The sequence below is a fragment of the Theobroma umbraticum genome, unplaced genomic scaffold (assembly GCF_002168275.2).
Source record: "Theobroma umbraticum cultivar Fairchild unplaced genomic scaffold, ASM216827v3 scaffold_86.0, whole genome shotgun sequence".
Taxonomy (NCBI): Eukaryota; Viridiplantae; Streptophyta; class Magnoliopsida; order Malvales; family Malvaceae; genus Theobroma; species Theobroma umbraticum.
Window position 1 is genome coordinate 8,008,446 of NW_018397263.1, and position 14,129 is coordinate 8,022,574.

The 14,129-nt window shown below is 34.4% G+C and overlaps 1 protein-coding gene across 5 annotated transcripts; it reads right to left on the reverse strand.

Moving 5' to 3' along the window:
* Window positions 1-3,443: 3,443 nt before the first annotated feature.
* LETM2 (LETM1-like protein) lies at window positions 3,444-12,914 on the reverse strand. 5 transcript variants are annotated; one of them, XM_021433639.2, is made up of 16 exons: window positions 12,748-12,914; window positions 12,403-12,542; window positions 11,627-12,293; window positions 11,213-11,525; window positions 10,771-10,917; window positions 10,576-10,664; window positions 10,280-10,372; window positions 9,952-10,078; window positions 9,523-9,587; window positions 9,271-9,445; window positions 8,575-8,769; window positions 8,434-8,481; window positions 6,127-6,273; window positions 5,891-5,973; window positions 4,231-4,346; window positions 3,444-3,920 (listed from the first exon to the last, which is right to left on the reverse strand). In XM_021433639.2, exons 3-16 carry the CDS (start codon window positions 12,220-12,222, stop codon window positions 3,838-3,840), a joined length of 2,277 nt encoding a protein of 758 aa, XP_021289314.1. In that variant the 5' UTR covers window positions 12,223-12,293; window positions 12,403-12,542; window positions 12,748-12,914; the 3' UTR covers window positions 3,444-3,837. The 5 variants fall into 5 exon arrangements, with proteins under 5 accessions (XP_021289314.1, XP_021289316.1, XP_021289315.1 ...); XM_021433641.2 differs by lacking the exon at window positions 12,403-12,542; XM_021433640.2 differs by having other exon boundaries at window positions 11,627-12,357; window positions 12,451-12,914.
* Between the last annotated feature and the right edge of the window lie 1,215 nt (window positions 12,915-14,129).

A 14,129-nucleotide genomic window follows, 5' to 3' on the forward strand; every position in this document is an offset into this window, starting at 1 on the left:
GCATGAACAAATCGAGGATGTATCCACCCATGGAATCGTACTCAAGTCCCCTTTACCTAGGACATTATAGGAGCATGCTTAATAATATAATTATCAAAATGAATTTGAAACGCCATGCGCACTCACAAATCGAAGGAACACCTCACCTCTAACTCTTCCAACCAACACCAATTGGTTCATAATCGAGTATCAAGCTTCCAACAGTACCTAAAATATTTATCCAACATCAAAAACTTATTTTTCCATAAATCCCGGAATATTTATTTTCCTTTAACTAGTCTTAATATTTTCCACCTAATCTTTCAAATAGAACCTAAATCTTTGTTCTAACCATATATATGCAAACAACCTAAGTTCATAGTAAGCTTACCTTGGTGAGCTTATGGTATCCAAAATCAGCCAAAACATAAAGAGTTAGAGAGAGAAATGAGCTTGCAAAAAACCATTGAATCTGATAATGAAAACCTAGTGCTTAAATGTTTAGGATGTTAAAATCTTACCTTCAAGAGACTTGAAAACAAAAATCTGAACTTAGATCTGAGTTTAAATGGTTCAAAAGTGGGAAAGAGAGATAACAGAGAGTAAAGAAAAAACAGAGGCTGAGAATATAAAGAGAAAGTTTAAAAGACATATGGGGGTTTTGGAGGGGTTTAACGTATAAAATAAATTATGAAAAGACCTTTTTGCCCTTAATTTTTCTAATCTATCACACAAGTATCGATATTTTTTATATAAGTATCAATACTTTTCCTTTCTTTACAAAGGTATCGGTACTTTTGAATGATGTATTGATATTTGTTTATCAAAAAGCCTTTCTAGTTTTTAAATATTGATACATCATTCAAAGGTATCAATACTTATGGTACATAATACAATTTTAAGTCTAAAACAAGGCCAAGTGACCCTCTCTAGGTCCTATATTTCAAATAGGCTTAATGATTTCATGAAACATGTCTTTTCCAAGGTATAAATGTTGAAAAATTACAAATAAAAACATTAAATCAATAGTTCACCAAGCTAGGTTACATTTCTAACCTTAATTCGAAGTTAAGGTTTCATATAGATAGTAGAGACCATACCATTATCCACAAGAAATGTCCTCTATAATGGGGACTATACCATCATCCAAGAAATGTCCTAGATAATGGGGACAGTACCATTATTCACACAAAATGTCCTAGATAACGGGGATCATACCATTATCCACAAATTGTCTTAGATAATGGGGATCATACCATTGTCCTTGTGATATGTCTATTGTAGTGAATTCTCAATGATTGGAATGTAAACATGATGGATGGTTTAAGTTATAGTTTATGAGTTGGAATGAGGTGTTGTTCATTAGTCAAAGGTGTTATCTTGTTGAATTCTAGTAGAATATTATGCTATATGATTGCCCTTAAGGTTAAAAAGGGAGTTAGGATTGAATATTGCTAGGTTGCTTAATTTTCTGGGTTTTATGAATGAAGTACTAATACTTCATGAATGAAGTGTCAATCAAGAGGCATTTTGTGTGAAAAACATCTATTCTTCCCCGAAAGGTGTCGATATTTGGCATCCAAAGAGCCTTCTGGATGAAATGTATTGATACCCCTTAAGGAGTTATCGATACCTAAGGTACAAAACAACTTATTTTCCCCTTTTTAATGGCTTTTCACTTGTTTTTAAACTCCCTTTATAATCCAAATCATCACATGACTTTGATTTCAATTAGAATCATTTGAATTGATCTTGTAACAACATTATTTCAAATATTTGGAAGGAAATTGATGGTTATCTCTAAATTCATGTTTATATTAAAATTATGATTTATGCAAAAGCTCTTTTTCTTTGGCTTGTCCCCTACACATGCCTGTTCACTGAGTTTCATAATTCAAACACGAAAAATGTACTTGTTTTGTTTTAACTCGTTTGGCTTTTCACCTTGTGGAAGAGTCTCACAACTTGAATCTTGATAGGTATGGTAGAGCTTTCTTTCAAGCCTCTAGTGTCGTTACACTCTACTGTGCTATTGAGTTAAGTCTTTATTATTATGTTTATATGATGTTGAACACTTTTATGTGCATAGCCATGGATTGCCATTATACTTGATATGGTTATTGCATGTGAATGAATGTGATGGCTCAAGTGCCTATATGAGCACCTGAAGTATGCGTATGAGGTTTATATGAGAGGAAATATGAAATTGTATGTGATATGGATTTTGATGATTAAATGAAAGGTTTAATCATACTTTATGATGACGATTTTCCATAGTGTGTGATAGCACACTTGATCAAGTGTACCATTGTTTTTGATGATGTGTGTATATATGATAAGTTAAAGGCTTGTTTGGGTCAAGTAGGCTATACCCATATAGGTTCTTACCCCGATCATAGACTCGGAATTGGATCGTAACACTATCATATGGAACAACCTTTTCAAACCACATTTGAAAACATTCCGAATAATTAAGAACTAGTAACTCCATTTCCTCTTGATCATTGAACATCAAAAGAACTTTAAGTCTTTGTACTAGTCGAACTTGTGCAATTATCGGTTCTCTCGCTAATCCCCTCTAAACGAAACTGAATAATTTACCATCACGAAGGGTACCAATGCACTTTTATTCAACCATTTCATATTAGACTTCGAAATAAAAACTAAAACTCCTTGCTTACTATCAAGTTCCTCGTTCAACACAATCTTATTCTCTTTTTGCACAGCACCTTTTCCCCCACCATTACCGATCAATGCTTCTTTAAAATTACTATGATTCCTAACCAAGACAATGGGACGCTCATGAGCCAAAGCCTTTGTTTCTCCTTTTTTTTATCAGCTCTTTTAACCTTGATGTGACGACCATCAAATAACAAACCGTTCACATACTTGATTGCTATTAATAATTCTCTCTCCTCTCTTTTTTTAACAAAAGCAAAATTAATTTCTCTAGGCCGAATTCCTCGTGGAATAAATACATCCACTACCATCCTAAATTGATCCAACATTACCTTAATAAGAAATAATTCTCTTACTTATAAATTTCATGATGTTCATCTCGTGGTTTTGAATTCGAAATTTTCAAAACAAAGCTTTAACCATCAATTAATACATAATCAAAACATTTATGTACATATGAAAGCTTTTATTCGATGAATTGTAAACCATAGCGTGTGAAAGAGTGACAATTCTGAAAGTTATTGATTAAAATATAACACAAGGGAGCTCATCTATCATTGATAATTAAAATTAAGATTTTAGTTAAGTAAACAGAAAAATTTGAATTAAAACCTCAACAAACGCTGCTCAAAATCTTTAAGTGGAAACTTTCAAGATCTAATGATGTATAATACTCTCGCCAGACATTCCTATACAAGAACAATAAGATAAGAAAAGATAGCCTCATCTAGAGGTTTGTATCATTGACAACTAAAATTAAAAGTTTAAGTAAATAGACAGAGAGATTGAACCAAAACCTCACCAAATATGGTTCCATAGCTTAAAAGGAAACGTTCAAGATCTGAGATGTGTAATACTCTCATAAAACATTTATATACAAGATCGATAAAATAAGCAAAGGTAGCCTCACCCTGCGGTTTGTATCATTGACTTTGTTTTGTAGATAACAAATTTCTAAGCATCGAAAAGTGCTTTTATAAAACCTTCTGCAAAGAATATGTAGGGTTCCTTTGTCCTCACCTTGTGATATTCAGTTTGTAGTAGGTGATATAAAATCATAATAGCATATACAGAAGGCAAGTGCTACCTCAGTTAAAAGTTAAAAATACAATAATGTTGTAATAGATGCACTACTGACCCTTTGAACAAGGTTTAGCGACAAAAATTCAGTACATCTCACTATGATCTTCCTGCTTCAGCAGTGTCAGCATCTTCCGTTTCACTGCCTAATTTGACGATATCTTCAACAAGTATTTTTCCTTCTGTTGCAAGAAATTGAGAGAAAGTAGCAAAATAAAGAGAATTAAAGAAGAATAAACAACGATGTTATGAACTATATATATATGGAAAAATTCCACTTTGTCCTACATAGAAACAACCATCAACAAGGTAAGAATTTTTGTCTCAGGCATGGGGGTCTTTATCTTCCCCCCACCCAGCGGCCTGATTTTCCTTTGTAACAAAAAGAATTTATTTGCTTGCTCCCAGATGTCCAAAATTTTAAGTCCTTTAGTTGAACTGATACCACAAGCTTAAAATTGAAAATATATATATATAAATAGATAAACCCACCTCTATCTTTGGAGAGGTTGCTAATAAGCTCCTGAATACCCTCCTTGCCTAATGTGTCCTTGAGGTACATAGCAGCAGAGGCAACCTCCTCAGGAGTTACTTTACCATCATAATCCCTGGCATACAGATGGGACAAATAATTGATTTGACAAAATACTTCCAATGAGAAAGCAATCTATTATGTGAAAATAAGAACAAAACAACTATAATAGGAATGCAAGCATGGATCCACATTCTCCATGTAAAAATGAAAGATATTTGATGATAGTGACAAAACAAAGTATAATGTTTTAGGAAAGTAGGGAAAAAATTAGGGTCCCATTTGATGTAATATTGTATCCATCATAAGCACTTTTTAAGTATTTAAGGTGCTTTCCTCAGAGATTAGTTGTGCTCAAAGCACTTCCAGGTAGTAGAGATCTTTACAAGAAAGAACTTTTGGAGGCAGCTAGAATTCAAGTGCTGCTTGCAGGGGAAAGAGGTGCATACAAGTGTTCACAAGTGAAAACATGGCAACCAAAATCAAATCTGCTTCTACTAATAAGCTGTTTTTGACGAAAATACTAAAACTTGACGAACTTAAATTCACCATTTCATTAAACAGGACCAAAGACCCAAAGAGAAAAGCATGAAGAAAGTGCCTGCTAATAAAAGTTTCTAAATGGGACTTTCTGTTCAACTGGTTTCTTTAATGTGACAATGGCCGTTGCTTACCAGAGATTAGGCCAAGCCGTTGGTTAGAAGTAGGTAAAACTAGTCATAAGTAGTAGCTTGATCAGTGTCTTACTGCAGCTTACCTAAATGCTAGTCTACTAAGGACTCATTCACACAACAAATGAAGGCCAAGTGGAACAAGAAAGCCAACTGAATAAGGTTGGAAAGCATGCCCGCCAAGTTCAGATATAGGGAATTGCTTTTACCAATGAATCAAGGAAACACTTGAAAGACAAAGGAATTAGCTAGGGAGAAAAAACAATGAAGACATTATAAGTTACAAGTCCAAAACTCGGATATGTAAGATGTCCAAGTTTAGAATATTGTCATGTTATAAGCCAGGGTCTTGCAAAACAGCAGGAGGTCAGACTGAGGGTTTTTTTTTTTTTTAATAATAGGGAGAGGGGGGGATTCAAACCTTGCTCTTTAGGCAGGGGATTATGCACCAACCAATGAGCCAAATGCTCCGGTGCAGGAGGTTAGACTGAGTTCTTTACTAAGTATTTCTATGATTTTCTATTTTGTTACTAATGACAAACCAGATCTGGCTGATCTTCCAGCATTTGGATTTAACCCATAGAGACAACTCTCATATTCAGCAACCTTGGTTCGGTACAGCTAAAAGGCTATGGTATTAACATTGCTCTTGCTTTAAAAGCACTTCTTAGGGCACTCAAGATATATGCTGCAAGAAGAGACTAAGAGGAAGGCAGACAGGCAATTATCTCTTGCTGGACCTTTCTCTCTTTCATTCTTCTGTTTTCCTTTTCCAATTTTAGCAACATCCTCAATTGATTCAATAAAAATTTCAAACATGTGGTAGCTTAATGATAGTTGTATATTCACATGTTAAACATGCACAGATAAGGTGCTGCGGCAAATTCACAATTTCACATAGTATCGACAATCAAAACATGCAATCTTTTCAGAATGGCAATGAACAAACCTATCAAGCAACCGCCAATGGTCCCCAATCTTGGCATCAACATCATCAATTTCTTTTTCAAGCTTTTGGAGCATAGCATCAACCTGAAATGTGAAACATTGTGTTAAGTTATTATGTCACTTTCCAGGTCTAAAACAACATATGTTACAATTAACAACACAGAGAGCTAATAAATTAACAACAGTAAGATTAAAGTTGAAGACTGGTGTAAGTGCAGATTCTATAGAAATAATCACCCTGTCTATGAGGGCAGAGGATACTTTGTCACCAATTGCCTTCTCAGCAGTACGGTCGCTATCCTCCCGAGCAGCTTTGTATGCCTTCTTAGCTTCTTCTTCACCTTGTGTACCCTCTTTTTCTACCATACTGTTGTACAGTTGTATCTGAAAATGGTAAGAGAAAAATAAACAAAAGGATCAACAGAAAATTCTTAAAAGGAACATAGAAAGAGAATTCAGTAGATTTAAACTCGTAATTATTATCTTGGATATCAAGGGCAATATAGGATGCATGGGCAATAGTCAAAGTTTTATACATAGGATAGTAACATTTTTATAAGTGAACAAAGTCTGTTTATAGAACAGCTTAAGAATGAGCTTTAATTAGAGTGTGTTTGTGTTCATTGTTAAACTAAAGAAACAAGTTTGAACAAAATTTTCAAGCTCCTTTACTACATGGACCAAATTTTGTACAATGGTGAGTTTGGCTTCTTGTATTGATAGGCAGGCTTTTGATAAACAGTTCATAAACGAACTTGTTAAAAGCTTGGTACTGAATAAGTTGTTTACCTTGAGTTTTGCTTTCCATCCATAAAAATTGAATCTAAATAAGTTTCATATATCGTTGAAAAGTTCATGCCACATACAATAAGAAAACTCATGGTTAAACAAAATTTGCAACTCAAAATCATGTTTTGGTGATTTCATATGGGTACAAGTCAAAGGTGAGTTTGGCTTGTTATATTTATAGGCAGGCTTTTGATAAACAGTTCGTAAACGAACTTGTTAAAAGCTTGGTACTGAAAAAAAACTTTATGAGTTGTTTCCTTTGAATTTTGCTTTCCTTTCATAAAAATTGAGTGTAAACAAGTTTTATATATCATTGAAAAGTTCATGCCACATACAATAAGAATACTCATGGTTAAACAAAATTTGCAAATCAAATCATGTTTTGTTGATTTAATGTGGGTACTCGTCAAAGATTTGGCTTGTTATATTGATAGGCAGGCTTTTGACAAACAGATCATAAACAAACTTGTTAAACGCTCGGTATTGAATGAGAACTTTATGAGCTATTTACTTTGGGTTTTGCTTTCCTTTCGTAAAAATTGAATCTAAATAAGTTTTATATATCATTGAAAAGTTCATGCCACATACAATAAGAATACTCATGGTTAAACAAAATTTGCAAATCAAAATCATGTTTTAGTGATTTAATGTGGGTACTAGTCAAAGATTTGGCTTGTTAGCGTTTGACAAACAGATCATAAACAAACTTGTTAAAAGCTCAGTACTGAATGAGAACTTTATGAGCTATTTACTTTGGGTTTTGCTTTCCTTTCATAAAAATTGAATCTAAATAAGTTTCATATATCATTGAAAAGTTCATGCGACATACAATAAGAAAACTCATAGTTAAACAAAATTTGCAACTCAAAATCATGTTTTAATGATTTAATGTGGGTACTAGTCAACAACTGACCAATTGCTAAACAAGTTCCTGCTTTAAGTCTTAATATATTTCAAGTTATTTTAAATTGTAATATAATATTGTCAAACTATAAATGTGACATAGGTTTAAATTTACTTAAGGTTTTAGAAAAACTATCAACAATTGTTTTTTTTCACGCACGCATAAAGTGGATGGTCTATAAGGTATGAAATGTGGGAAAGAGAGATTTTTCTTTTTCCCAAATCTCAAATAGGATGGGAAAATAATAGTGGGGACATGGGACAAAAAGAAGTTGATTGCAAGTCTAACTTTTATTTGATTAAATAATTATATTTTAAGCATTCAGTTGTAATTTTAGTAATTATAGAATTATTAGTCCATCTATGGTTATTTATTGTGTTCCATATGTGCTTTAGGGTTCAAGGAATAGCCTATAAGCACTCAAGTCATTTTCAGTTTCTGACAGCTTCAAAATTATGGATTATTGAGATCTATTAGAATTGGATTTCTCTCCCTCTTCTATCTTTCTGCTCCATTTCCTCTACTTTCTCACTAAGTTCTTATCCTTCCTTTTCCATCAGTTTGCACACTGATCCCTATTTCTCCCTCTTTCCCTTCCCAGTCCTGCATCTGGGAGCTGAGTTTATAAACACCGTATCCTCCCTAAGCTCTCATTAGCCCATTCTATAGGGCCCTGCACATGCAGGCTCTTAGTCGTTATTAGTGGGCTTTCATGTGCAACTAATTGCCCAGTACCTATAGGGTAGAAAGTTTTTCATTGGTCTATTAATAACAAATCCCCTGATAAAAGGAAGGGAAACTCAAAAAAACAATATCAATTTTATTTTTCAGAACTATTTTGCAATAAATACCTCTTTCTTGACCAGTCTCAAGAACTCTTCACGCTCCCTGCTGACTGACTGAAAACATAGCAGCAAAGAAAGTCAAGAATCTCAGTATGAAGCATCAAATACAAGGTACACATAAAAAGTGTTATTACTGTCAGTCCTTACAGATGCAGAAGCCAAAACAGCTAATGCTCTGCTGAGCTCACATAGCTGCTCGTGTTTCTCCAATGTTTTTGCTTTTGCTAATTCTTGTGCTTCTTTAGCTGTGGAAGCAGCCATCTCTTCCAATGCCACATCCTTTTCGTTGCTAATAGATTCTTTTAACTTTGCTTGTTCCTCTTCCTCCTCCTCTTCCTCCTCCTATACATTCATTTATTCAAATAAAAACAACAAGGTCACACTCAGAATGCAACAGAATTGAAACCTCCTGATCTAGCAACTCGAATGGTATACAAATAACACTACAGATGCATATGTATATAAAGTAAAACAAAATCAGCTTGCACTTTGAAACAAAAGGAGGAAATAAGCACTCCAATCCAAATCCCAGTCCCAAAGTAGGTGCAATGGCAATAAAGCATAAAAAACCCTTGAGATTTATACACTCTCTGTTCCATTGTAACATGACTTGGTATCAGCCTCTATTACATGAATACAACCTTAGTAAACTGATAATTCAGTTAATACAACATATATGTTTTTTCCTTTTCACCAGAATCTTATAAGAGAGCACAGAAAGTGAGAATCATATAAAGGATAATAGATGTCATGGCCTAGAAAAAAACCCTGAACATGGAACAAACAACCCTTTTCCTCTTCCTAAGTGATTGCCACATCAAGTAAAGCATTGACATAGTAAACCTTGATAAGTTCTTCCTGCATTTCGAGGAATTCCAACTTTCTCCTCCTTTCTGAAACAGAATCTTCAGATGGTAAAGCTGTAACCCCAACAGTATCTACAACCTCGTCCGGCAGAGAGGAGAGTGTAGCTTGAACAGCCTCCTCTGGTCTGACTTTTCCAGACACAGAGAATGCTCTGTAGAAATCAACAAGGAAAATAAATTTTGTGGTCACGTGTTAAACAAACATAAACAAGTGAAAATGCAAACGTACCTAGAGAGAATCAATAGAGAAGAGGGCACTGAGTGATTGAGTGATAAATCCAGCCAATCACGCAACTGCAAAGGGAAATAAATATTTAAATAACAGGACAAGACATCACTTTCCTAAACATCCAATGAGAGGAACTTGTTAGTAAATCAACATAGAAAATTAGAGATAAGGTTCCCAAGCATATATTCTAATCAAAAACTCCCTCTAAGGCAATGAAATTTTATGTAGTACGTATGCATATAAAATCCTACTGGTGTTAACAATTAGCAAAAGAAGCATAACCACGGTGTTAATCTTTTGTTTCAAGCTCCTCATACTAATCCAAACTAGGCAGGCTTTATAATAGCCCTGAAAATTCTCAGATAAACTTCTGACTGAAGCAACATAATTTTCAGTTGACAAAAAAGATCCACAGAATTGAGCACTAACCTGTTGCCTCATCTCCTCCACTGAAAGTAATCCAAGTAAGCCTCGATCTCTGCAGGCTTGGCGAAGCTCTGCTTCTGAAAGGGACTCCACACCCTCAGCTTGAATCATCTTATCATCATTCTTAATCCTACCAATTACATACAGTTTTAAACAATACAAAATTTCAATGAATTATCAAAAAATAAAATGGGGTAATTATTCTCGTCATCCATGACATCATAAAGCATTAATGATCAGGATAAAGGAAACTTAATTTAAACTCTGTCAGCTAAGCATCCTGTCACACATCCCAAAAGGAAAAAGAAAAGAAAAAAGCAGAAAGCCTCACTCTTGCAATCTTTTCCGAAGCATATACCGTAAATATGCATCTGTACCATATGGACTGATACCCATATATTTGCACATATTCACTAAACGGGGCCTGTAACCAAAAACGAAAACAGCTACAATCATCAATAGATTAAGGCAGCTATAAGCTGACAGACAGGCATTATTCCTTTTCCTTTTCCTATAGAATATGAGGGAAGGAAACTCATACACACATACAAGTGATATTTACACACCCAATGAAGAGATGAACTGTGGGAAATTCCATAACAAGACAACAATTAGTGAAGTCCCAACCTGCTAATATTGTCTAGAGTAAGCTCATCATTAAATAACTTGGCAAAGCCTAAAATTTCATCATTGGATACACCTGCACCAGTTCTAACCTGTTCAAATGCCAGAATGAACCATATTAATATCTTTCTCTTATAAGAGAAACCACATAAACTGCCACCAACACCAGGAAGAAAATACAAAAAAGAAAAAAAATACCTTGTTCATAAATTCATCAAGATCTTCTGCTGTCTTTTTAACATCTCCACTCCGTGAGTTTTGGATTTCCTTTGCCATTTCTTTCACTGTATCTTGAAGAAACTTTGCATATTCTATCCTTGCATTTAACCGTCTTTTTAATGCTTCCTATAGGTTAAGTATCTCAACTGAGACTAGACTCTTACTTATATAAGTGTAAAAATCAAGCTGCTCAACTTTAATGGATTGCTATTAGGAAGTTCACAAAGTAATATTCTAAAAGGTAGACAGCCACACTGATAAAAATATTCCTTCCTAGCATAAACAATCGGGACGATAAAAAATAAAACCCACACTAGATTAGCATAAATTGGCTGTTCTCCTAAGCCATAGATACCATAAGTAATGATACTAAAGTGACAGAAATGCTTCATTAAGGGAGAAATTCAGGGCAACACATTACCTGTTCCTTCATCTTGTCCTGGAAGGTTGATGGCAACATGTTGGGAAATAATTTCAAAAATACCGGTAGCAAGAATTCCATAAATGGTACTATAATAAAGACTGCAAAAGGAACTAGCCTAAAAATATCAGCAGTGGTTCTAGTAAGCTGTTGCCTTTCCCTTCTAGAAAGACCCTTCCCATTAGCAAGTTTTACCAACAACCTTGAGCTTATCCTAATATCAGCCCAAAGTAACTTTGTACCCAACCAATAGTGTTGCATTGTAGATTTAAATTCATCCTTCCAATGACGAAGCTTCTTTGCCCAGTCTTCCCTGGAAGAAGGTAAAATAATAATGATAGCAACAATAATAGTAATAAGTATCAGAGGAATTACATCAGCTCAACTGGAAAAATACTATAGAGAAGTTTAAACCTGCTCATAGAAGCAACAGTTCTCAAAGCAGGTCCAATGCCCAGAATTGCAGCCCATAATTTCTTGATTATTGATTGAGCACTTTTGGGGGAGTCCTGTACCTGCTTAGCTTTTGCTTTGGCTTTCACTGTGCTCAGACCTTCAACTGCTTGATCACATTCCTCAGGTGAAGCTTCCTTCACCTTTTTAGGAGCCTGTTGTTCACTTCCATCATTACCACTGCCCAATTGGGGTTGACCAGCAGTGGCTGTTGAAGCAGAACGGGCAGATTGTGAGAACCATCGGAGTCCCAATGGAGAAACAAAATCTAAATTTCCAGCTTGATAACCCAAGTTTGAGATTCCAAACGAGTTACTCCTATGAAACTGTGCTGCTAGAAAATATGACAGCTCATTGTTGGGAACCGAAGGTAAAACCACTTTCTTAGAATCAGTATTCTGATAAGGATGGCTTGCCAGCCAGCCTGACCCCCGTGAGTCATCAGATGTAGACGATAGGCTATGCTCAAAACAAGAAAAGCCTCGAATCAGGGAAGTGGGTCGAATTGGGGAACTGAAAATGTAGCTCCTCCTTCGCAAGATGACTCTTGAAGCCATTATCAAACAATTCCAACTTTGTGAAGAGAAAAAGAGTTACATAGCTCATGCAAGCGGTTGACTTAGACAGTCTGCAAATAAGGGTAGAATAGAATGAATCACACGTGAAAAGACATTGCTGTCTGCCATAACAACCTGAAAGATTTTAGAAGCACCACGTAATTCACACACAGAGATTACCAATTATTCCCAGATCGAAATCAAAGAACAGCATAGCATAGCACACACCAAAAGGGGGGAAAAAGAACAAGTCTTGGTCAGTTTGATAAGATTTCAGTTCTTGTTTCTTCAATCATAAGACTCGTTAGGCTGGCAGGGTTCTGTCCGACCATTTGAGACAAAACATTAATCCTTCTTGAAAACTTCAAAACCATGATACAAATCTCCAGCATAAACGAAAAGAAAACTCCACTTCAAACGAATGAGGCTTGATTTCAAACACCCAATAACCATAAAATCTAGAGACAGATATACATTAATTCAATACAGCAAGTAAGGAGATGAAGAGCTGATGTTTAAACATACACTTTTAAAGAAAACGAGCAAACAAATGGATGTAAAGATGGAAAATCTGTTAAAAGTTTGTTTGCACAGAGAGACAGCGGTAGCCGAGTCAGAGAGAGAAAGAGAAGGCGCTGGAGCCTGGGGTAGTGGGCGTGTCTCTCGTTGACAAATACTCGTACACTAAACACAACTCGTACTATTCGTATTTGATTGAGGCTGTTATTATTTGTAGGAACTGAGTAGAATTTGACCCTATTAAAAAAGTTGAGATATTTTATTTTCATGTTTTAATTAATAAATTATTATATATCATATTCGAGTATTTAATTTATTGAATGGTGTATAATTTTATATTTAAATCTTTTTTTTTAATTTCAAAAAAAAATTATTGCCCTGTCAAAGCTTTAGTATAATTTGAGTCATAATTTAAAGATATGTACTATTCAAACTTAATTATAAATATTAATTTTTAATATATATATTTTATAAATTTATTTATTATTAATATAATATTTATTAAAATTTATTATTTATTATTATAAATATGATTTTAAATTTTAAATTTCTTTTTTATAAACTAACCTTAGTTTATGATAAATATGTAAACAGGTTTTTATTATATGAATATCTAAATATCCAACTCGATAATATAAGGTTTGAGTACATTATATTCAATCATGGGTGGATGTGGTAAAGTTTTTAATACTCAAATCAGGTTCAAGTAAGTTTTGGGTATCATCTTTAGTATACCTTAAATCCGAATTTAATTATATACACTTTATAAACAGAGCAAATTATGAGAAATAGGCCTCCATATAAGGTGATTTCAGAAATAACCACTCATATAAAGTTATCTGTTTCTAGTCGAAAAGAAGCATGAGTAGACAAAAATACCTTTAAAAACATCATGGCAAATGAAACTCTCAATATCTCCATCCCGTCAGAGAGAAAATAGAAATAAATGTTCAGCTGTTTGAGCTCACTTATCTTTCTCTCGCAACTCTCTAAACTGTATCAACTCTATGAACTCTTTGTTAAGCACAATCGTCATCAACTCTCTCAACTCTACGAACTGTATGAGCTCAGTCAACTTTCTGTTGAGCACCATCGTCATTGTGCTGTGGTCTATCTCTCGGCATTTGGCCATATTATCATCGATAAACAGACACTATAACAGAGATGACATCAAGATATGTTATTGGGTTTATTGCCGCAACACATAAATTTCTAAAACTTTTTGTATAAATTAGAACATGGATTAGAAACATTGCCTAAAGTTGTTACACGCCATGCAAGTATAAAGCAAATGGCATGTAAAAAATATACTTAAGTCAAATTAGTGTTAGCACACAGCGTGTAAAATGTAGTGAACATGGCGTGTAACAATTTTTAAACTTGCGTGT

Excerpts from the sequence above, each read along its gene's own strand:
- LETM2 (XM_021433641.2), bottom strand. The coding sequence starts at position 12,222 with ATGGCTTCAAGAGTCATCTTGCGAAGGAGGAGCTACATTTTCAGTTCC. Across the intron at positions 10,665-10,770 it reads TTGATGAATTTATGAACAAG|GTTAGAACTGGTGCAGGTGT; the intron begins GTATTTTTTTTC and ends GCATTTGAACAG. Across the intron at positions 4,347-5,890 it reads CATTGGCGGTTGCTTGATAG|GGATTATGATGGTAAAGTAA; the intron begins GTTTGTTCATTG and ends TCTGTATGCCAG.